Source organism: Neopelma chrysocephalum, unplaced genomic scaffold (genome assembly GCF_003984885.1).
Source record: "Neopelma chrysocephalum unplaced genomic scaffold, ASM398488v2 Primary Assembly neopelma1_24, whole genome shotgun sequence".
Classification (NCBI taxonomy): domain Eukaryota; kingdom Metazoa; phylum Chordata; class Aves; order Passeriformes; family Pipridae; genus Neopelma; species Neopelma chrysocephalum.
Genome location: NW_020897693.1, coordinates 9,190,233 through 9,215,529, shown reverse-complemented (window position 1 = coordinate 9,215,529; position 25,297 = coordinate 9,190,233). Strand labels below are relative to the sequence as shown.

The 25,297-nt window shown below is 40.3% G+C and overlaps 1 protein-coding gene across 11 annotated transcripts in view; it reads left to right on the top strand.

Annotated features, from left to right (window-relative positions):
* Positions 1 to 25,297, top strand: part of BRSK2 (BR serine/threonine kinase 2) — a 315,925-nt gene that overhangs the window by 251,826 nt on the left and 38,802 nt on the right. For 6 of the 11 annotated variants that reach the window (XM_027702657.1, XM_027702631.1, XM_027702641.1 and 3 more), the window contains exons 9-14: positions 4,138 to 4,169; positions 9,540 to 9,704; positions 10,436 to 10,533; positions 15,595 to 15,745; positions 19,541 to 19,606; positions 23,546 to 23,569. In XM_027702657.1, coding sequence (XP_027558458.1) covers positions 4,138 to 4,169; positions 9,540 to 9,704; positions 10,436 to 10,533; positions 15,595 to 15,745; positions 19,541 to 19,606; positions 23,546 to 23,569 — 536 coding nt within the window. The remainder of the gene's footprint in view (positions 1 to 4,137; positions 4,170 to 9,539; positions 9,705 to 10,435; positions 10,534 to 15,594; positions 15,746 to 19,540; positions 19,607 to 23,545; positions 23,570 to 25,297) is intronic. The other 5 variants (XM_027702611.1, XM_027702667.1, XM_027702650.1 and 2 more) reach the window with 2 other exon arrangements.

The window sequence follows — 25,297 nt, the reverse complement described above, 5'->3', positions numbered from 1 at the left end:
GAATATTACCCAACTTAAATTACACATATTTTCAGAATCTCCTCTCTGTTCTATACTTTTGTTTTTTGTTGGGTCTAATATGTGTTAATGATGGACTAAAACATCTAAAGAATGTTACAAAAATGAACAAGGGACAACTCACCTGATTCCTTCTTCATTTTTCTAGAAGGTCTTATGGTAAGGTGCCTATCACATCATTTAAATTATCTCACTTCACAAGCTGTAGAATGGAGGTTATTGTGTAGTTGATGTATTTAGGCTGTAAGGTTTTGGCTGACAAGGGTCTATTCATGCACCGTGCAGGTAGGACAGTGATTCTTGCCCTTGTCAAGGTCCCTGGAGGCTGCTATAGTACGGCTGCTACTGCTGACACAGATAATGGTTTTGCCAGTGCTGTTTGCAGCACCAGCTTGAATTCTGTGGTCAGGAAAAGCCTCTATCTTGGCATTACACAGTCGGTTTAAAATTCAAACTACAGGATCTTCTGAATGAAGAAGATTCGTTTGAGGTGTGGGTTGATTTGGGGCACAGATGGGTTTGAGATTGTTCCCTTTCTGGACAGGGAATTTTGAAATTTGACATGAGTTCAAGCTCAGAAGGCCTCATTTATATCCGCAGACTTTTGAGAAAGTTTTTCTTCGGGTCAGAACTTTTTAGCTTGGCAACCGCTCTGCTGAGATCAGTGCTGAGGATGTAGACAGCGCGGTCTTGTTTTCCATCTGCCTGTCTGTCTCCATCTGTTGTTCCCTGCCTTGGAATTCAGACGTAAGCTCCTTGTGGGAGGAGACCTCTTTTTCTGATGAGCTTGTACAGCTCTGTATCGCAGTGGGTCTTTCACCTGTGAGTGGGGCTCTTCAGTGTACAAGTTTAATATATATTGGAAGTATTTTTATGTAAAATCATGATAAAGGAATTCTCCCTCTCCTTCCATTACAGCATTTTAGCTTGCAGCAATCTCTCCTCTGACTGTGCATGTGCAGTGGATCTAAGCATGTTTTGTTGTTTCAGAGATGACATCATGAGACAATTGCCTGCAGTGACTAGGAGATATTAGGAAGCAGCGTTTTAACAACTTCCATAAAATGGCATTAAACTTGGCAAACTCATGGGCAAACAGCAAGAAGAACCCTCTGGGAAGGGTTGTTAAATGCCTTCGTCACTTAAATGCATTTAAACATTGTGTTTAAATGAAGGCAGGAGGAGTGAGATTAGCTCCCACTGTGTATCTCCCTCCCCTGCACTGCATAGTAAAAAGCACACAGACTTCTCCTTGTCAAAACCAATCGCCCTCCCATAACCCTCCTGTCACTTTAATGCAGATGAAAAGCAACAAAGCATTAATTAATTACCTTTAAAACAGTAGTGAAAATGTTGGCAGCAGCAAGCACACTTGTAATAACATTTCAATGCAATTACGTTTTAATCAGCATAGAAAATGGATTTGTAGAATACTTTTCATATCTCGGATATCCCAGCATACTTCACAGCAATGGTTTTGATGTGGATTGAATGGTAGATATGTAGGTAAACAGCAGCCATGAGAGCTGTCATACACCTTCAAATGTATATCAAGGTACTACAGGGGTTCTCTTTCAGAAAAATGGCTATGAGTTCATTAGCTTGAAGGAGGTTGATCAACAGGGATGAGCAGAAGGGATTTCTCTGACATCTTCTCTGAAGGAGTCCGGAGGTTCTGTGACTGAGATGTGAACTGGTGACCCTCTTTTATTCCCCCTCTCTGACTCAGAAAGTGAAGTGCTGTTGTCTACTTTGGCATGTCATTTCCACATATCACAGGCACACAAGAACATCATGACCCATGGAGACAGAAAATGCAGCAGGAGAAGCAAGCATGAAAGAGGCTTGGACATCATGTAGCTGTATCATCTGCATGTTGTCTGAAATCATTAATGTCTCTAACCCTCTACATGGTGTATAGGAAATAACAAGTAGATATGCATCTCTTAGGCTGGTTTACCAAGCACAGGAGGTACAGTATACTCCTCAGCAGATGCTCACAGAACCATAGACCTGATAAGTGACAATGCTAAAATTCTGTCCCATGGAAGCTGTACAAAATAGGCTCTTCTTACATTCTGTGGTTGTACCTCAGCTTCCAAAGAACCATAAGTAAGAGGGCTGTGTCTCCAGGCTTTTAGGGTAACTCTCATAATGCATAGCTTTATCTTGACAGGAGATGGTAGTGTGTCAGGAATACTCCACCTTGCTCTTAGTAGTGCAGGGATGAAAGGACTACCTAATGCAAGGGAAATTGTGATGAAGGGAATGTGACAGAGCTGAGGCCACAGCTGGAAGCTGTGCAGGTCTGCCCAGGCTCGTGGATGTGTGTGCTGGGGGAAATTGGTGCTCTCATCACCTGGGCTGGTTAGAAGACAGCTAGATAATAATAATAATGGCCAGTCTTCGCGAACGAAGATTTTGGGGAAGGTCTTTTACCTTTCCAGCCTGCGCAATGGATTTTTTAGGTGAGACACAGCATGCGCTGAACTGAGCCCACCCTTTAATCCTAAGGTTCATCTGCCGGGGCCAAGCGAGCTTGGACAATGGCAGTGAGGTCCTCAGGACATAGGTTTGTTTAGAGTGACCTTCTCATAGATGGATGGCCTCACAGGGCTAACGAGCTCCATCTGCCCGGGGGACTGAGGAATCGAACCTGGGTCACAGCAGTGAGAGTCCTGCATGCTAACCACTAGGCCACCAGGGGTCCCGAAGACAGCTAGATATGCAAGTGCCAACTGCACCTCTGACTGCAGTGCTGATACAGTCTGGGTTTTAAAGGAGGCTGTTTGTCTCATACTCTCCCTCCAGCCTCCTGTCATGCTTTCCTAAGCTGCATTCCCCTGCTGCTTTGTTTTCAGGAAAAAGCCCTGTCTCACTTAGAAAAAATTATCTCACATAGAGCCAAACTCACATCTCCCTGGTTTCTCAGACATGGAGCTGTTGTTCCATAGCACCAGGGCTCTGATGCCTTGCTGTCTGTGGCAAACATCTCCTTTGTATCTCTAAGATTTTGTTGTTTATCTGTTCCTCTTTTTTTTTTTCCTCTGGTTCTCATTATTCTCAAAATGGAATGTAATAAGAGCAGGACAGCTCTCTCCATTCTTCCTGACCATTTTAATGGGTCTGTGATTTCATGTTAGCACTTGAGTTTCTCTCCTGCCTTTCACCTGCATGTTGCACAAATGCAAGCCTGTGTGCAGTGAATGTGCATATTGTTCTGCACATACAAAAGTGCTTCATAGTGATGAATATGAAAAATATTGTCCACATAAATAATCCCTGGACATCTATGAAAAGTTCTTTTCTGCTGTGATTATGATTAAGACACAACATATTAGGAATGTTCTGCTGTAAGTATGTCATATGAACCTCCTGTTCTCTCTACTGTTAAGGGTTTCTCTTGGATAAAGCATGTTGCTTTCCTTTCCCCACACTCGTGGGAAAACATCGTCATCGTGTAACATTTGCTGGGATCTGCCTTCCATAGGTGGACAAGGCCACCATTCAGCTTTGATCATTGCATGGTAAAATACTCATATGTGAAAGAGGAAAGAGGAAATTAAAATAAATTTGCAGGTTGGTGTTCAGGTATGGGATCAGTAAATGACATAGAGCCTTAGTCTGCTTGGTCCTAAGGTTTTAATGATAAATGTGAAGCCCATCAAGAGTGGGTCCTGGCAAAAGTTCTCCTCACACATGCACAAACTATTTTGTTTATTTACATTATCTCTTTGAACCTATTTTCTTCTTTCTATCTCTCTTTTTCTCCAAAACGAAACTAGAAATGAACTTAAAGTATAAAAAATTAGCTCTTATGCACATTCAGAAAGGAGCAGTTTGTTAGCTTTGTTTAAGTAATAGAGGGAAGGGAAAAACTTAAATTGCCAAAACACTTGCCTGTGAAGCCTCGTAATTAACATTTTCCTGGGATTTGCTCCTGACTGATCCATTATGTCTGGAATTATAGTCTCATTTTCAGTGGGATGGGTGAGGATGAGCAGCTCTTGTACACACAGATCTATCTCTGAAATGTTGGACTTACTTGAATAAGGATGTCTTGTGGAGTTACCTTTTCTGTTTTACAGCACTAATTCCTTGTTTTCTTTTCCTTTACAGTTAGAACATATTCAGAAACACATATGGTATATGTAAGTAACACTTTTTCAATTCACTTTTGTATGCATTCATTATTGGTTCTGATATTCAAATGATTTCTGAAGAGTGAGACTGGAGTCTGAAAGCAAGTTTCACCCGGGTGGGAAAAGGGGCAGAGGATAGAAAGACTTTTAATTTTTTTTACCCTTTGCTGCTCATATAATTTCTTCTATATATACCAGCCAAGGAACTTTTTTTGTACAGTGGCTAACAACTGTTTGAAATAGCACAGCAACTTGCTGTGTTAAAGAGATACATGCAGGTGATCAGCGGAACCCCCTCCAACTAGCAGCCATATTTAGTTTGCTATTCAAGTGCTACAGACAATCCCTTGTAATACCTTCTTGACAAGAAAGCTTTCATTTGTTCTTTCTTGGCATCTTGGCTTTTCTCTGAAGTAGAAACAAAAATGATGATATTGATAAGTAAGCACCTGTGAGCAAGAGCTTTTCTGTCTCATAATCCCTGCTCCTTCTTCATAGCAAGCTGAGAGGCTGCTTCTGACCTTGTAACCTGTTGATGCGAGAGTAGTTCTGTGACTTGATTAAAAGCAGCAGTCCTGATAGTGAAACAGGAAGTCTGTGAGAAAAGTACATGCCTGTCTAGTGGTTTGGGTATAAGGAAGATTGATGGCTTTTAAAAGTGACCTTGCACTCTGTGTAGCTTTAATAGTATTTCAAGAAACCTAAGTAAATAACTTTTTTATACTGATGATAACCTAATCAAACTAAAGAGACTACTTCACATATTAAACAAGGAAATGATGCTTTGATACATGTTTCTCAGGGTCAGCATTTCCCAAGTGGGTGATAAGGGAAGTCCTACCTTCATAATCCTATCATTGCTCTTGAGAAATACTCAAGATAATATGAACTGGTACATAAGCCTGTCACTAGTAAGAAAAAAAACAACCGCTTTTTTTTTGTATTTGTTTTCTCTAATTCTATCTTATGGAAAATGTTCACCTCTGGATTTATTTTTAATAAGAACCTGAGGGCCTTCAATGGTTTGTTGAATAGCTAAGAAAACATTTGAACTAAGGAAAAACTTAGTTCACCTGTAATGGTGGCAGCACTTTGCCCATGGCTTTTTCATGCTCTCTCCAGTAACCAGACATGGCACCTTTTTAAACCAAAGAAGGGCACAAGTGTTGTTGCAGCAGGTACTTTTTTTTTAAAACTCTCATGGATAAACGTAGAAGAAATGGAGGGGCAAAATCTCTAATTGTAATCTGTGAAATCTCTCCTATAATGTTTTACTAGCAATTCCAGAAGTAAATGCTGTTTACATCAGATTGGGCAGCTGATCCCCTCTGTTTCTTCCTGGAGTGAAATCAGCTGGCTCTCTCTGTGCTTTAATCAGAACTGGAATAGGAAATAAAATGAAAAGTTATTGATCACTTATATTATTATTCTAACCCTCCTCAAGATTTTTGCCTGGAAATTTTCGCCTGTTGAAGGACTGTTGTCCCAGGCTCTCATGCACAATTATACCAGTATTATTTCATGACTTTATTCTGTATTTAGAATTTGAAGATTTTTTTTTTCTTTGCAGACATAAGCATTTGAACATTTTCATGTACTTCTCAATGAAGGTCAGACTCTTTGATGATTGACACAGTAAACTGTGTCAAGGGAAATATCATCTGAGGCTGTTTTCAGAAGTAGAAACTGAGTTTTGCAAAAGCAAGTCTCCCCCAGACTCCCAGTGTAGTCAGTGCAGAAAAGCTCTTCCACGTCTCTTCAGAAGTTTCTGCTCAAAATAGGTTTTTTAATGAGTCTCTTTCTCATTTTCTCTATACTGGGCATGGATTGACCTCAGGAGTTTAACCTCCTATGACTAATTTTAGTCAGTGAATAACCCTGCCACCTCCAAAACTCAGCTACTATTGTCTGGTAGTGTTTCACAGCCTCTTTGCATTCGTTTTTCCTGGAAATACTGATGCTGACAGAGAAGGGGGAGTTATAAGTGTTTTATTCTATGGCTGTTTTGCTCATCTCTTAAATTTTTTCCTTTATTTCATCTGCTGTTCTACGTAAAATCTTCATCGTTTGTCATATATAGGTTACTGACCTGAAAGTTGTACTCAGAATATATAAGTGATTTCACTTAATTCTTCAAATAAATATTAAGGCTACTGTAAAACTGAGGGAAAGATTTAATTGCAGACTAAGAGAGACAGAGAAAGAGGTCTTGAAAGTTGAAATCATGATTCACAAACCTAAAAAAGGAAAAAGAAATCAAAGTGAAACCTTTCATCAGCAACCTCCAGTTCTTCTTGCTCTCCCACCCAAATTAATTCAGTGAGGTTTTTCAAGCCTTTATAATTGAAATAATTTATTTTTACCTCAAACGTAGGTTATCGTAAGCCAGAAAATAAACAGCAGTTATTCTCACATTTTTTTAATGAAGAAAGAGGGCAAATAAAATTAGCTGTTGTGGCAAATGCATACTCCTGTAACGCTGAGTTATTACCCTAATTGTGAAGGTACCACATTTACTAAAACAAGATAAAGAATAAGTGTACTGGTTCTGCTTTGCTTTGCACTGATGCAAATGGGCATCTCGGTGAGATTCATGAGAGAATTTCATGGAGAGACTGAAAAAGTCCTCCCTCATCAGGAGTCACAGCCATTGTATGCACCAATCCTCACAAAAGAGGGTGGGTTTTAAAGCAGCAATCACATTCATGCGGACCTTTAAAAAAATATATGTGATTTGCAGTATTCATTGTGTGACATTGTTTGATGTCTGTGTGGGCTGAAATGCAACAAATTTGTCACTCTCTGCTAGACTGAGAATGGAACAGGCATTACAGTCATGCCAATCACAGCCCAGACCCAGTGATTTTTGTTTCCTGAAGCACTGAATTGCGTTGTCAAATGACGAGACACCTCTTTGCAGATTTTACTTGTACCTGATGAGGAGGTGTGAAAATTCCTGCCTATGTCTGAGGCTGACCAGGTGCAGAGCATAAGGACATGCTACTTTCCAGTGCACAGAAGATGGCAAGCTGTGTTGTCCTCTAGAAATGGCTCCCATGCCAATTGATGCAAAAGAAGCTTGCAAATTCTATTTTGCTGTGGACTAGGGTGACTAGTAGGAAACCCAGATTTTCTGGAAATTTTCAGGGACAATAATTGTTTTTAATCTCTTTAAATTACCTTAAGGGCATCTGCTTGTAACATAATGATTGATTAATTAAGTCAGTACTTTTCAGAAGTGAATCGTAGATCACTGAAAACCAAAAACATTCAGCTGCTTTCAAAGGTCCATCCTGCAAGAATTTATCTTAATGACAAGGTCATTACTGTCTTTATTAGTGCAAAGTTATGATCTAATCATTGCTTATTACCTGCTGAGAGCTAGATCCTGATTCTAAGAGGTTAAGAGTAGTGACCTCTTACAAGGAATAAGGTGTTTCTTTAGTTGAACAAGGATTTTTGAATCTAGCTCTTAGATTCAGGACCATGGTGGCTGTTTAGAAGACACAGACACTTCTGCGAGTCTCAAAGGGGGCATCAGAAGCTGTGTTTTAGTGGTTTGGTACACAAGAACGAATCCTAAGATACAGATTCTTTCTGTGTCCTGTGTATTCTGCTTCCAGTTCCCAAAACTGAATAAAACTGAGAATGATATGTCTGAGTGCCCATTGTAAGAGAACTGGGATCTGACCCAAGTTGTCATGGCCCATGTAATGTACACCACAGTCTGACTCCATGACATATATCCAGGAAGGGCTGAGCACATTTTCACTGCTTCAAAAGATAAAATGAAAATTTCCAAGCAATCTTTCTGCAAGTGATGTCCCACAAACAGTTAACAGAGCAGATGCCTCACAACTGCATTTCAACTTGCTTAAAAATAAAATGCAAATAGCACCCAGCAATCTCCTGTGATTGCCCCAGCATGTAACTGTCCTGTCTTGGCTGCTATGACTTAGTATTGCCTTCTTAACTTGGAGGAAATAATCTACATTGGCTCTCTTTTTTGCTGAGACCTCAAGCTCATATGTATGATCCTACCAGAGTTGCTTTCTAACTTACACAAGAAAAATTCAGGACATTTAAATTGGAACTTCTTTTTCTGTGTAGATATTTGGACAGCTCAAGATTTTAAGCTGTGCGAGTAACTTCACAAGTCGTGTCCACCTTATTTCTTCCAGCATCAGAAAGAATCTCCTGTCCAAACACGGACATTTGCTCCATAAACGGCAAATGCAGTTTAAATCTTCCTGATTCTTGTCTCCCACGTGGGAGCCTGGACTCAACGTGCACCTGGACTCACACATTTGAATCACATAAAGGAAAGGGAGGACCCAGAGAGCAGGGAAACTTTGACATTGCACAAGGCATCCATTGAGAAATAGCAAAGATTCAGGGGGGACTGTTTCTCCAACAAAAACACCACCACCACCAAACCCACCTTTTGAGGTGGATAGAGTTTACATAAATTGCTCAATACCTATCAAAATAAAATCAAAGGATATTCAGAATGTCTGCAATATATGTCGTTAGGCACTTATAATACCCTGACACCCTGACCTGTTTCTTACAGTCAGGGCCTCTAATTGCAACAAATAATCAATATTTCCTGAGCCTAGTGAATGGGATGGAATAATTGTGCAGAAAGCCTGCATTAACTACATTTGAAAGAGTAAAATGTTCTGCTGCTAGTGTTGTGTTCTGAGGTCTGCCACTGACCTCGGGCACCACACTTGAGCCAGAATTTTCAAATCTGCATGTCTGAAGAGAAGCAGAGATTGTCATATTTGGGCATGTAATTAAGCAACCTACTTTCCCCAAAAACCTTTTAAAGCGTGTCAAGTGGGAACCTGAACACTGAGATCTCTTAATCACATTAGAAGCATTAACTGCTGCAATGCCAGTTGGAATCAGAATTGGTGAAAAATAGTGATGGTTTGTTCAGAGCTCCTTCTTTGAAGGAGAATCACTCGGCTTGCATTTTTCGGCCTGATAGTCTGAGGTCTGGCCTGCTGATGAGAGAGCATCTCTAAAACCACATAGGGTTTTATAAATGTTCGGCATTAGGATGCTGAACAGCTGCTTCTGTTATGAGGGCACTGGTAAGTGAAGTTTCTTCTGCCTTCCTGACTGAATGCAGACATTTCTCGTTAGAGACCCAAATCTATAAGCTGCTGGTCAATCTTAGCCTTCACGACAGTTTCTTCTGAAAAAAGTATCTGTCTGGTTGGGAGCTCTGGTCTCAGTGGGAATTCAGCAAGCTATTTCCATCTGTTGCTGCAGGCTGTGTTTCAGAGTATGGGTTCATTTGTGACTCATGTTTCTTTTCTCTCCTTCTTTCCCTCCCCCTTTCTCCCTCTCATCTTCTTTCCTCTGCAGAGGGGGTAAGAATGAGCCAGAACCAGAGCAACCAATCCCTCGAAAGGTGCAGATTCGTTCTCTCCCTTCCTTGGAGGATATTGATCCAGACGTGTTAGATAGCATGCACTCATTAGGCTGCTTCCGCGACCGAAATAAACTCTTACAGGACTTGTTGTCGGAAGAGTAAGCACTTGCTCAGTCTTCATATCAGTTGGGTGTCCAGGGACTGGGATGCTAATAAAATGGGGGAGAGGTAGAGAGCACTGTAACTGGTGTCTCTCTCTGTGAGTGACTGGTAGCAACTTCTCACCCTCTGGCTGCTCATTTGCTAGCGAGGTGTTGGGAGCAAGCACTGAGCCTTTCTTGCTCTATGGGTCAGAAGCTCACAGCCTGACCAGCAATGAAGGCATGGTGCTATCTTTTCCCTTGCTGCCTGGCTAGGTCAATTCATTAGAAGATGGGCTGTACAGTCCAGATGGGGAGGTATTGTTGCTGTTATGTGTGTTGGATATGCCTTTGTTGGCAGATGTTTATTTATTTGAAGCCTATGCCTAAGAGCTGGTGTATTTCCTGAGGTGTTAAGAGGGACACATAGTAGAAAGAGCATTTAAAGGCTCAGACCTGTCTTGCTACCACTATTGGTTTGGACTTCCTTGTGGACACATTACCTTGTCTGTCCTGTGCCTCTGTTCTGTGTGCATAACATAGGAATCGTATTTCCTTTCCTCACTAGCTGCTTGTTGGAGACAGCAAGGGTCTTAAAAGCTTTGTGGGTTGTGTATCTTGCTGGCAGGTACATGACTATTTCCAACTTATTTAGAATAACTGTAACTGTTCATTTGATGAAAAGGGTTTATCTACGTGTTGATGTTTTTTTCTTTCCAAATGTAAAGATTTGTTTTCTTTCTTTTCAGGGAAAACCAAGAAAAAATGATTTATTTTCTTCTGCTTGACCGGAAGGAGAGGTATCCTAGTCATGAAGATGAGGATCTTCCCCCTAGAAATGAAATAGGTACTACAGATATGACCTCAGTCACCAAAAACCCATCTCAACTAGTTCTTCTTCACCTTTTTTTTTTTAAATTTTATTTTAATATAAAGCGAAAGTCTTGCATCACTGTTACATTTCCACTGAAATGGTGTGAGAATCCTCAACCTGGGGAAGGCATGTCTGTTTCATGGTTGAATTCAAAGGCTTTTTTCCTCAGGACATGTCTGTCTCACAGTGCAGAAACATCCAAGTAGGTCTTAAATGAGACCCTAAAAAGTATGCTGTGGGCCCACAAACTGTCTACATGCAAACAGATTCGGTTTAGGAGCAGTATAATCTAGTGGCAGAATTTTCTAGTTACTAATCTGTGTGCAGTATTGTAGAAATGCTGCTCATGGACTTCAGCTAATGAGACTGTGTAGCAGTGCATCTCTATGCAGTTACACATGTATGCATTCTCTCTTCTGTAAATGAATACATACACTGTTGAAAATATGAATAATATCACTTAGCTATTTATAGTACATAAATCAAACTCCCATGTTTTTAGACTTAGATTTTAAAAGCTTAACGTGCAGTAAGATTATATATCTTGTAAAGCTCTTGTGATACCACTTTATTTCTATTTATTCATTGATATTTTAGCGTACTGCTGATCATCAAGGACTTCACTAATCAACAGGAAAAATGCTTCCCAAGCAGCTAACTATATAAGTGACTCTTGCTGTGCAGAGTGACAGAAGTTTAATAAAGGATTAGTCACTTCTAGCAATGATCTGAAATAGCATTTTTACATAGCAGTGTTGTGATTTTCAGGTATTGTATTTCAGCACTTTAAGACTAGAAGTAAAGTGCTCTTTTTTTTCCCTGGAAAGCCTGGAATCTTACAGGCCTACAGGGCAATGCTATATTGCACTGTAAATTTGTTAATGCTCCATTGAATTATTACCTTATCCAAGTTCCAGGCTCCAGGCCCTATAATTTTGCAGGAGAATCTCTTCTGTGGGAGAAGAGATAAAAGTTCTTAGTTAACACAGCAATTTTTAAACTCCTACCTCGATGGAGCTACAGAGAGCATGTTAGTGGGGATCCTGATGAAGATGGGTAGACGTGCCAGCTGCAGGTCCTGTGGTCAGAAGCCCCTTGCTCAGTGCAGTTTGTCATCTAGCACTTTACTAATCAGCTTTTGACTCAAACAGATTATCCTGCCATGTAAGGACAGCATCATCTTGTTTTGGAAATGCTTTTGTCCTAAGAAAAGAAGCAAGGTGACTCTAGAATCTTCATATCCAGCATGTAAGGGAATACGAAGCTATGTCCTAAATGCATCATATATCTCTCTTCCACATGCCAAAGTATTTTCATGATTTGAACTACTATGCTCCACTCTTATGGTATTTTTGTACAAGGAGTGAAAATGTTTCCTAAGACTGCTCTCTATGTGTCATTGTGCCTCACCAGCACATTTGAGCTTTATTCTTTGAGTGTTTGTACGTTGTATTTCTTCTTCCACAGGGGGTTTCCACATCCTCTGTTCCCAGCAGTATCTCTGAGGACATGGGGCAAGGTTTAATTAGGAACAGTCATGTGTCTGATTAATATCTCATCATTAGCCATTAGCAATGGCCTTGCACAAACAAAGAAAAGCAGAGAAAAAGTAACAGATTTAATAATAGCAGCTTGAAGAAATCATGTTCATGAGAGTTGTGCATTGTCTGAGCTCTTGCCAAAAAACAACAAAGCATTTGAGAGTATTTTGCTTTTTTCCTATTCCTTGGCATATTAGGTCTCAGAAAGGACAGATCCAGGTGAAAATATGGCCAGCTCAGGCTTGCTCTCTCTTCTGGTGTCCCTTTTGTCTGTTTCAACTGTATAAAGTTTTTTCAAAGAGCCAGGGAAGGGTCACTTCCAATGTTTTTCAAGTGCAGGTCCATTTTCTTTACTTGAAAACATAGGAATGAGAAAGTTCTCAGTAAAACGAATGAATGTCAACTAATGTCTCCTTGAGGAAAAGGCTTTTGTGGAGTGAAGTTTCTTAATAAACCAGAGAACAAGAGATTGGGCCAGAACAGATATATAGGATATAGGTGCCTTGTCCAAACTTAGAAGTTGAACCTTTATTTCCCACCTTCCATGAGATGGTGGATTTATAATTGGATCATTACCTATATGATTCCGTATTCTTCTGTAAAAATCCTTAGGAATGGCTTCACTTTTTTGATGTGAAATAAAAGGAAACTACATCCTCAGTACTATCACAGATCTTGACTATGGCATGATGGTTTTTTGCCACATGGAATATTTCCAGAGAGTCAAGAAGAGAAGGGCAAATACTGGAGGTTTTCCTAGTTTTAGTTCCTGCGCTTCTGAAAAATCTTCTACTGCTTTTGTATGACACCACTTTAGTCATTATGGCAGGATGGCTGTGTATTTAACTATTTCTTTAGTATCTTTAGACTTGGCAGTGATGATGCCCTGTCATTTCTTAATGAGACCCTTCTAAAAAGTATATACAATACTTGCTACTCTCAGCTATGTATAGTGTAGCATTGTAGCCAATTTTAAAGAGACATCAAATACCTTTATTAGAAGCTCGATTCATGCAAGTTTCTGGATATATTTTTCATCCAACTTTTGTGAATTGCTGTTCCTGAATTTATAGATGTATTTCACCATCTGGTCTTTTTGCTTACTCACTCTCTTTGATAGTTCAAATTATAGATTGGAAATCAATATCTTCCAGCATCTTAAGCAGCAATGACTGATATAAAAGAAACGTTTAGCTTGTTAGTGATATCCTTCTCCTCCTTAATTGTTCTGTTGATTCCCTCATGGTCCCCCTGGCTAATGTCCTTCTCTTGAGCTTTCTCTCTCTGATGGCTATACAAAACACCATCATTAAAGTCTTTAGCTAACTCCTCTTCACTGTCTTTTAAAGTCCGCCTTCTGTTTGGCCTGTCATTTTTGTAAGTGTCACTTGGCTGAATTTCTATTTGCTAAAGTCTTCTGTTTTGAACATGCTTGGATCAAATTGCCTTTTAAAATACATGTTCATAATATGTTTTTCATGCCTTTTTCCATCTCTCTTGTTTAGCCTCTATTGTTAACTAACATCGACGAAGTTTGAACTTATCCATCTCCATTCTTTTGACACTGGATGCTTTTGTCATCTTACTTCTTCCTCCTTCCTTTTAAACTGCACTCTTTTACCTTCCTTTCTAATATCTGATATCCCTCTGCAAAACTTATATCAATTTTGTGTTATATATACTCTCCACATGTATGTTACTCAGCTCTAATCACACTTATGATACCAGCAGTGTTCTGTGGCATGAATTCTTTCTTATACTTTTCTTATGCTTTCAACTTACTTGAAGAAGCAAAAGTTTGAAATATGTAAACCTTGCCCCAGCTTTCTTTTGACCACTTACACGTATGCAGCTGAAGTCACACATGCTTTATTTGGTTTATTTCCCTTTGCTTTTCTGTCAACTTTATGCCCTCTTTATTTTTCCTATCTAGAATTCATTGCCCCTACCATTTTCTGCTATCTCTTTATTACTGGGCCTAGTTTGAAATTGAGTGATATACAACTGTGCTTTTTTCCTAATTATTTTTTAACAGGAACATAGTTACTGCTAATACAAAGAATATTTGGTTTATACAGTTTTTATCACTAACTAATGGGGTCAGTTGTTATCACTGACCCATTTGCATTTGAGCCATCTTTGCTTATGCTCATTGTTTCAAGAATAAGCTCTACCTTAAAGAGATCTTGTTCTAAAAAACATGACGTGAGAGAAAGAAAGAAGAAACAAGCAGGTGGGTGAGGTGTGAGGAAAGCAGGATAATAAGGACTAGGCAGTAGAGGTAGAAGTGTCAAATATGGTATTTCTGGTTTTGCAAAGGAATCCTGGCAGAAGAAGCAGCCTTAAGGGCTGGGCATTGTGAGCTTCTTTCTAACAGCAAGAATGAAGGATGCCTTCTTTTACAAGTGGTCACTCTCCACTAAAATTAAAAATGTGTCTATAAGCAGAGGCAGGGAACTGAAATAGCCCAACCAAAAGAAAGAAAATCCTTCTGTATTTTTTTCTGCCTTACTCCTTCTTACACTTTTGATGCCATGAGAGGTGTTAGTAATAAAACATCTCAGCAGGTCTGCATTTGGTTCCCTGCTTCACCATGGAGGTGTGTATTGTTTGGCAAGTCACCTTCTGCAATGCATTTTGATATCTAAAGACTCTTTTCAGAACAATTTAAGTGCTCCTCAGAACCTCAGTAAATGTTTGTCAAAATCTTTAGGAATGATGCCTTTAAATCTCTCATTCTTATACTTCAGTTTTCACTCCACAAAGCTAAACTAGCACTTTGATACCTCATAGAATTGTTACACAATAAAAGGTGTAAAGCATTTTGGTTACTATAGTAGTAAAAGCTGTATGATGAGCTCTGAGAGAAATTTTAGTGGTTCTTATTGAAGATTCATCTCAGGTAGACAAGGATGTTTAATTTGCAATGCTGAAGAAGGAAAAATATAAATCACTGGGAAAAACCTGAAATCTAATCCTAAAGATGCAAAAAAAGGGTATGTTTCCAGAGCAGAATACAATTCTGAGTTCAGAATGTACCCATGTCCTTGTGTCACATTTAATCTAGCTAGCAGGAACATTGAAGGCAAGGTCTAGCAACCTGAGTGCATACACAAGATCCGTAGATGGCTTATGCTCTGGCTAACAGCCTGTGCTGTAGTCCATGCTGTTGTCTTGTATCATCTTGTTATTACTGTTATCAGCTTTGTAAGCTAATTTCTGCAAGCTACAGTATAGTTGTACCTTTATGTTACAGTGTTCGTACATTCAGGGCAGGGGCAGCGCTCCTTCTCTCTGTAGATAGAGTGCAACTTCTGTCTTAATGCTTGCAAGTTAGGAAGAAGAGAGAGCCTGCAAATGTTCATCTCCCTTTATAAAGATATCTGTCACTATGGAGGAGGTGCAAGAGTGAAATTGTTGAGAGGAGATTTAACCAACCTGTGTGAGGTAAGTCACAGCTAAATTCAGCTGACAGCATTTTCTTTTCATAAAGATCCCCCCAGGAAGCGTGTGGACTCCCCAATGCTGAACAGGCATGGGAAGCGGCGGCCAGAAAGGAAGTCGATGGAGGTTCTCAGTGTGACAGATGGCGGCTCCCCAGTCCCTGCTCGCAGAGCTATTGAAATGGCACAACATGGACAGAGGTGGGTCTCTGCTTTACCCAGGAGTCCTACCTGTCTGGGTTTGCTACCCCCCTTTATGTTATACGTACAAAGAAGCTGTGGAGCTTTCCTGTTCGCACCAGCACTCATTACAACTTCCAAGCACATTTGCAACATGGTCTGGCAGCCAGCTGCGCTTGTGCACACAGGACCAGGAGTCCTGCCGGGGGCCCGAGGGTTCTGTTCGCTTGCCGCTCTTCCTCAGGAAACCACCATGTCCTCTGGGCAAGATTCATCTCACCTCTTTTTAATTGTGTTCAGTCTAAGATTGCGATACAGGCTGACGGCAGTGGGGACAGATGAGGGCTTTGGAAGGTCTCAAATACATATGTCCTGTCAAACAGGATAAATTATTCGCTGCTTGTTCTTCTCTGTCTCCATAGCCTACAACAGGAATCTAGGTAACTATCTTGGATTAGGTTCCTAGCTTTTGGGCACCTGAAGTTAAAAGAGATGAACCCCACCCTCCATGTCATCAGAACAGCTTGAATCTGAAAAACCTTGTCCAGACATCTGCAAATGCCTCTAAAATGTGCTGTCAGAGCCAGTGTGCATCTGACCCACATAAATTACCACATGCCTGTAAAGTGATGGAATATATATAATTTTACCTCTTTTCTATCAAAGAAACTGTCAGTCTTACAGGGAAACAGCAGAGGGAAATGGTGTCTCCTTAAAGCAAGTTCTGAGAGAGTAAGTGAACTGTAGAAATTCACTTACGTGAACCATGGACCTTGCTTCCCCAGTCCCTATGACTAGCCTAAGGGAAGTACATGCATTTGTTTTCACACTTGCATGAATCAATCAATATAAAGGAACACTTTACATATATGTATGATGATGATGATGCTGTAACTTCTGTTTCAGCTTTGATATGCCTTTTTTTTTCATTCATCCCTTAAGATCTGCTCAAAAAGAGCGTGTTGTGACCAGAAGCTCCCTTTGCTGACCGAGAACTGGGTGAAGAACATGAAGTAATTTCATAGATACTGCAGAGGCCCCTAGAATTGCTGAAAAGTTTTGCTGGCAAATGTTACAGTTCTATCTACAGTGACAAAAAAGTGGTGATTTCCGGAATCTGCTAGGACTTATTTCAGACTGAATATGTGGCCTTGAGATACACTGCCTTAAAGATTTTTTGTTGTAGTGTAGGTTGGACAGCTGTCTTGAATATGTGATTTCCTTTGGTATGAGGTCTGAGGTAAGGAAGTGTTCAGGACAGGGTGTACTCTGTGTTCCTCATAGGCCTCAAAGTAGTAAGCATGAACACAACACTGACTCCTTGTTCAGCCTGCCGTGTTTAATCTGGTACCTGGTAGATGCATGGGTCGGGAAGCTCCCAGAGCAAGACAGAGGCTGCCTGTGAGTTGCAGTATTCTGCATCTGTTTACAGGAGGTGTCCAACAGGATGGAACAAACAGGAGGTGTTAGATTTATCACAAAGTTTTGTGAGAGCTGAAACCTTTTCTTTCAGCTCTCAGCTTTGACTTTGGATTCAAAAGCCTGAAGAGGCAAAGCTGTGTTTTGCTGTCCAAAGTATTTCTTTTGCTTTTATATGACTCTCTCAATTCTTCACATGAGGAAACAATTGAAGTCAAAAGATCTGAGTTGAGTTCAGAGCAGAGACATATCCAGGCTACATATCAATAAAGAAGGGCTGTGGCTTAAGGAGGAAGCAAAACCTGCCAGGCACAAAAGAGATACGGGCCAATGCATACCACAACTCAGGAATGGACAAAAAGGTGTGATTAAGGGTGGAAAAAGGGATGTAATAACACCATGACGGATGATGATGGGCATGGTAGTGCTTGTTTTTGAAGGGGTTAAAGGGAAGATGTTATTTTACTCCACGTGTGAGCTTCCATAATTTATACCATCCACATGTGCGGATGACAACAGCACATTTTGTGTTGCTGGCAGCACAGTCTTTTATAACATGAACTGGCTTCATTAACGAACACCACTGCATGGGGATTGTCTCAGGACGATGCATTGCTGATGGGGCACCATCTGTCAGAACAGTCAGTAATAAAATGACAAGTGCCTTCCACCAAGAAAGGGGATTTTTAATGGCTAGTCTCATATTATATTTCATGAAGTGACCCACTGACAGTGGATTTTACAGCAACAGGGTTTAGATCCCAGAGGTGGATGCTTTTTTAAGATGATTTGGTCTCGAGATGACTATTCAGTGCTTTTATCCTACAGTACTAGGAAGGTGGACCATGGAAACAGGTCTCCTGTTTAAACACAGGTGATTTGTGTAAACATCCAGAGACAAAGAGCCATCGCTTCTTTCTTGAGCTGGCAAAGATACACCTCTAACCAGGGGGCAAAACACACCCAAGTGTCTTGTGATTTATTCCTACTGTGCTCTTTCCCAGTAGTAAACAGATGTTTGCTTGCATAGAGAGGATTTCTGTTATAACCTCTGATTTACATGCCTGTGTGATGAACTGTGCTTTTGGTAACCATGTGGGGGCCCTACAAGGGTCTGGTTTTGGCTTGTTTAGGGCATATCTTTCCACTGAAATTTGAAACTTGGCAGCCTTCAACTCTACAGGCTGAGAAAATATTAAGTGAAAAACATAGTCCTTCAGTGACTTAGTTTTGAATAATGGACAAGGGGAACTCAGTACAAAGGGTACTTGTTGAGCTTATGGGCTCCCTGAAATGCTTGTGCCGACCTCTCCAAGTGTTTTCCATTGGGTCTATCTATAAGACAAAGTTAATATGCACAAGCTCTAGCCACTCTAAAACTGGTGACTAAGTTTTGTTAGTTCTTGGATTTCCCTGCTAGTTGTCAACTAAATGGCTTCGTAATTATATCTTAATTGCTTCTGCTGTTCTGGTGTCCCCACCTCTCAGACTATCTGGTATTTCATTGAAATGTCAAAAGAAAAGAGGTGGTTTCTGAGATTAGTTTAACACCAGCTACTTTGTCCCTTGTGCTAAAATCACACAGACTAAGATGAATTCCATGGGAGCTATAATTTGTTGGGGATATGCCAGAAATTTTCAGCATCTTTGCTGTGAGAGTCCAAAAACCATTCTAAAATGGGCTTCATTAACTATTCATTTTCTTCTAGTTACTGAAGTGGAGAGCTTGCATGAAAGATCAGCTAACATTAGGAAGCAGTGTCCTGTGAAACAGTGAAGCATATTACCAGGGAAACATATTACAGAGAGCTGCCCTTTTAGTAAAGCATAGGGAATTTTGCTTCTAAACTGCAGGGATTCAGACCCAGTATGAAAAAGAAGGGCATTTCTCTATACACTGAGTAAAGGGAAGAGAGTTGGGAGTTAAGTGGTAATGGACCCTACAAATTAGAATACAAAATGGATTACCATTCCTCTAAGAGGCTCTATGGCCTGATTTTAACCTTTTCCCAGATTGTGCTTAGTTTGAGGTCTTCTAGAAAAGTTTTGAGTAATGAATGCTTTACAATTTATGCCTTCAGGCATGTTCTGTTTTCCCTGGACAGTGTGACAAAGTAGATGGTACCTGGGTTTTAAATTGGATAAAGGAGAGCAAGGTTTACAAGTATGCATTGGGAAAGTCATCTCAGACCTCAGAAGTCAGGGGAAGATAATGAACTTCAGCACTGTGTAGGTGTGAGCCGTAGCTGTAAAGTAAAAGGAAAAATTTTTCAGAGCATTGCTTAAAAGGGGGAGGATGGGTTGGGGGGCTGGGTGTCCAGCATTGCTTCAGGTGACTCTCTTTTATAAAAATGTCCACAGTAGTAACTCTGTTTTCTCGCTTTGTTCCTGCCATAGTAAAACAATGTTCAGTAAAAGCCTGGATATCTCTGAAGCCAATCCCAAATTCAACAAAGAAGAAAGGTATAAACACTGACAATATGTTCCTCTCCTCTACCTCACTGCTGAGACCTTAAAGATGCAGTACTTACCTTCTCCGTGTGGGGACAGAGCTGTTCTATTCTCTCTTTAGAGAGAAGCAAAAAGGGTGTTTTTTTACAGCCCCACACCACATATGTTTTTGTGTAGTACCATTCCTTTGAGGCTATCCCCAGTGCAGCCTGGGACTGTATCAATGATTTCCCCACAAAAATTTCATCCTACTGCTATTTCTGGTTCAGTTCTGCTGTGAGTGAGGATACCCAGGGTAGATGATGTATTTGCTAAGACTTCCTTGGGAAGGATTGGAATATAAAACACTAGGAAAGCCCAGAGTGCTCCACTGCCAGCATTAGAAACAGCAGCACAACTGAGTCAGTGACAGCAATGGTAGGAAACTGGAAATTCAGTCTGACAGAGCAAAATATTAAATACCTATAGGTAGGAGACAAAGTCCTTAAGACCACCCAGAGGACACAAGAGGAAAATATGATTGAAGAGAAGACTTTTTGGAGGATGATTCTAATCTAACAGTTCAAGTGACAGATGGTGAAGAATAAGAAAAAGGGTTGCTCCCGACTCTGAATAGAGGCACAAAGGAAGACGGACAGGCCACCAGATTTAGGGAGTTTAAGCAGACTTACGTGGGTCCATGAACACCAAAGAAAGCTTAGACTTTTGGGAAGGTTTTTAATGGACATATTATTTCTAAAATTTTGGTCTCTGACAAAGAGAATTTTTCTCTGTGTTGAAAGCTGGCATTCCAATGGATAACTCCACATCAAAATGTAATCCTTATACATTTTGGACAAATACTTGGCTTACCCAAAGGTTAGGAGTGTGGCATATGATTAAAAAAGGGAGAAGCAATGGCTTCCTTAAAGGAACCTATGACCTTGGCAAACCATTCTTCTTTCCGTTTCCCTTTTTCATAGAAATCTTTCTACTTAAAGATAAGTGTGGCCTTTAAGCCCCAGGAGACTTGCAGTATGTATGAGGGACAGCCCCTGTTTTGGCCTTTTGCAGGCTGAGACAGTCTTTTATAGGCAGTGTTTCAACTCCCGAACCTGCCACGGTGTAGAACATCATGGATCTGCAGGAGAGACTGTGCCTCATGTGGTGTGTAAAGCACCCTCTTTAAGACGCCAAAATACTAACAAGCATTAGACCTGAACTATTAGCAACCTCTTAGTTCCACAGTCATGAAGAAGTAGTGGTTATACAGCCTTTAGTGCCTGGGCTTTCCTGGACTGTTAGCATAGACATGGAAATTCCTGTTCCTTTTTCTGATTCCCCCTATATGTAAGTTCTGTTCTTGAACATGTGGAACTTCTTGCCTTAAAAGTTAGTCCAAATAGGAGCTTTTTCACAGTAATTGGAAGTCAGGTCCAGTAAGAGAAATGCAGAAATTTTATCTGTTACAAGAGAGGGGTCTTTCAGCAGATGTTCCTACCACCATTCCTTGTCCCTCTGTCCATCTCTGGCAGTTGCTACAGCTGTGTTAGGAGAAGAGGAAATGACCCTTCAATAATTTCAGGGGGAATTTGTTAAATCCACACGGACATTTTGTGCTCCCTCTCAAAGGTGGTATTTTTCAGACAACAGGAGGAGAAGGTTAGAGCACTGCACGAGGATCACCCAAGATCCTGCTCATTCAAGGACCAGGCTGGTTTTTTGAGGATCATATTCACTGTGGTCTTACCTCCCTCCCACTTCTAAGAGTTAGAATGAAGGACCTCAGTGGTGGGAAGAACCTGGATTCTAGATCTGCGCACAACCACGTGAAAAGAAGGGATGGGCAGCGAAGTGAACCCCAGCAAAATGGGGTCAGATAATCAGGGTGGCCGTTAAATTTTTGTCCAGTGCTTAATTATCCAATTTTATGATATCTTTTTTAAAGGAATACTGCATCTTTAAGGGTCCCTTCCCTCTAGATGCACATGGTTGTCTTAGTAGCTGAGGCCACTGTCCCTTTCTTTTTCTTTTTCTTTCTGACTTTCTTTCACCCCCTCTTTCAGTGCTTCTCTTCTTCTGTATCTGGGTTGCTGCAGCTCCGTAGTTCACTTGCTTCAATATTATAGGGAATGCACATGTCTGCGCTTCTGGGTCTATTGTGTCCTGGGATTGTTCATTTCTTTTAAACCTCATTTCCCTTTTTCTTTACCCTATTGTCAATTTGCTTTCCATTCTCTTTGTTAACTTCTTCAGTGCTTTCCCAGTTGGGAAAATGACTTGAAAGAAACATTATTGAACCTTCCTGCACCCATTCTATTTACATTTTACTATTCTGCATGTGTGAATATGGGTGTATTTTCTGTATAAATATACACACAGGTTCCAGTATACAATGGGTGTCAATTTGCTCTTCTCAGTTACATCACTGTAGATAGATTTGTACAGGTACAATTGAGGACAGCACTTGTCCCTAAATATGTGCATATTTGTATATATATGAATTATATCTTACCCAAATTTGCACTCCAGACTGAAATATAAATGGAGTGTCACTCAGACACATGAAAAAGAACTTACTGTAATGCTTCTTTCCACTTCTCTATCAATGCATAGCACTACAGCTTTTTTGTCCTATTCTAACTAAGTTTTCATTTTAACTGTTCTCAAAACTGCCTTGGTTGCCCAGCCAAGCACTTGCAATGTTGATGTAACTGGAGGCATGGCTAGTTGCACTGAGCAGTAAACTGTGAAATCTACTGGGCATATATTAAATTTGGCATTTCTGTTGGAGACTGTCTTGTGGAGAATGGATTTTTCTCACCCAGCCAGAGGTAGCTCTGGCAGCTTGGGAGCCTGTTATTGAAAATGGAGAGAATGAGAGAGAGAAAATGACAGAGAGGAAAAAAAGCATTGCATCCAACTTGAAAATAATTCGGCTTAATAACACTAAACTGTTTTTTTATTTCTAATCTAATTTTTGTTAATGTGAAAAGGTGGTGACGCTTTCCTGAGACTGCTTATCTGCACCCCTGAAAACTTAATAACCTGACTGTTCTTTTCCATTTTGAATGTGTTGGTTAGTAGTTAAAAATTAAGAATACTGAAGTTTTCAATTGTCACTAGCCTTCCAAGTCAACATGCCAGAGATTCAGTCTGCTTTTAGAACTGCTTTTTCAGACTCTTTTCAGCGCAGCATTGATTTATTCTCCATTCACATTTGAAAGATTTCCTTTGCAACCTATAAGACCCAGAGACTGAATTTATTTTAAATGAAAAATGAGATCCTGGAGCGCAAGATGGCATCCACAGAGATAAGTGCTGGGTTGCTGAGCTGGTATGTTCTAGCTGATGTGAATTCCTGACTATAAGACCATCATGACTAATAAGGCAGTATCAAAGCAGATTCACAGCTTGAGCTACAATCTTTACCCTGGGCTCCCAGGCTGGCTCAGAAATGCATGCTTTAATAACCAATACGTTTCACAGTTCATTCATGGCAAAAAAAGTACTTCTTACCAGGCCAGCTTGGGGGACAGAGGGACACTGCACTGAGCAAACTGGGGACAAAAACCCCCAATTTTCTTGATAACAGTGTGATGTAACTGTGCCTTTTGTAAGAGGCAGAAAAGAAATGCAGCATGAAGTATGAACCCCATTGCTCTGCTGACTACTTTAATTGGGATTTGGCTGGGAATTTTTCTTTACAGCCTTAGTATGTCCCTCTCCATATTCTCCAGTGCCAAAGGTCTGCAATATTGTGAGTGGGACAAAAGTTACTTTCTAGTAAATGAAACTGTCCCCCTAGTGTTCCTGGTCTCTGAAGACATAGGCACCGGTGGCAATAATTATGACCGTTCAGTTCTCCGAACAGTATTTCACTCTGCTTTTCCTACTCTTCTCTCCACCTGCCTCCACACCCCTCTCTCTTTCTTTCTCTCTCTCCCTCTCTCTTCACTTTTCCTTTCCGAGGATGGCGAGTGCTGATCCGTTGGGGTAAGCTCTAGTTTTGGATTATTCCTGTTGCGGGACCTGTTGTATCTTGTAGAGAAACTTTTCATTTGCAATTTACAAATACAATACAGGCTCATACTCTTCAGCGAATGAGGCTTTACAGCAGGGAGAGAGAGAGAGAGAGATGTGGGAAGAAGCATTTTTGGTGCTTTTGTGTGTGTTTGTGAGCTTTCATGTTGGACTCAGACTCCATATAATTTACTTTTTAGGATTCTTTTTTGTTCTCTTATTTGTCCCTCTGTTTCAATGTCTGTGGGCACAGAAAACTATCCTCAAACACTGTGCAGGTACCAGGACACCTTCTGAGAATGAAACCCCCTTCTCCATTTAGCACTTTTGTATCTGTTTGGTATCCTCCAGTTAATTTTAATCCTAATTTATCCATTTTTCTTCTCTTTTTTTTCTTTTTTTTTTAAATGAAACTGAATCCCATGCACGTTATTAAAAAAATGCTGGGTATTCCCTCTCTTTTTAGAATGTTTTCTTAAGAGGTGAACAGATGGCCATAGAGACAGCTATATCTTCAAAGCTCTTTATTTTCAATAAAGACAATATAGGTACAACTAAGAATGCAATCACACTTCAAATTAAAGTTCCATTTGTAAATACTTAGGAGAAGGAGAATATTATATTAATAAATGATTTAATAAAACCATTGCAATATCATTACAGACTATAGTGAAAGCTTCTTGAGAAAGCTAATTAGCACCAGTAACATTTACTTCTCATGTTTGTAGCGTGCTTTACTATTTATTAATTCTTTCTAAACCATTTATAGATGGAACTCTAGTATAACTGGCCAATTAAGGAGGGTGGTGCTGTTCAGCATCACCCTCTGTATGCACTGAAAGGACAAAGCGTGTGTTACCAACACCTGCGCTCCTTTCTCTGTGCTCTTTGTAAGGCTTCATCTTACAAGCAGTCATTACCATGAGCAGACCTTCTGACTTAAGCATAAGTATTCCAATAAGAGCTGTTACGGTATTATTTGCACATTTGGGATTGTAAGACAGTGAAACAACAAAGGTATTCCATTCATATTCCCTAAATCAGGGAGTAAGGAAGCACAGTTTGTATCCTTTAGACTCCCAAGAGTAATAGTGGTGAAATTTAACATGCTTACTGCATATTAATTCAGGTCAATTTCAGGGGTCTCATACCCTGAAATTCAGTTTAGGTTTTTTTTGTTTTTGAGTAAGCAAGGAAAGAGGAGTATCAAATTCCACCCACTTTATGCTTGAAGCAAATAAGAGGATGGCTGGATATTTTTTGGAATGAGTTTTAAAACTACACATGGAAACTAATGCAAAATTTCTAAGGCATTTCACCCAGGGACACAATTCTGATGCATTACTGCATGCTGCATGCATGCCGCTGGCTCCCCTTCTTGGAAGCATGGCTCCAGCTTGACCAGCTAAGAGGCTGTATTCAGCATCCTGGTAAAACTGTGTTATGAAAGCAAGTTCTGCTGGGACTGCAACAAGGCACCAAACTCCCCTTTGATTGCAAGAAAAAATTCTGTGAAATGGTTATCGAACAAGAAACAAGTGCCGAATCCGACCTAAATGTGGCTGTGTACTGGTGTGTACAAGCAGATGCACTGTTTAAAGCACTTGAAAACTAATCTGAGAGAAGGGCTATGTAGAGATGCTCTGTGCATGTGCTATATGTGTAGTACGGTTACCAGGTCAGCTGCACTTTTCTGTCTTG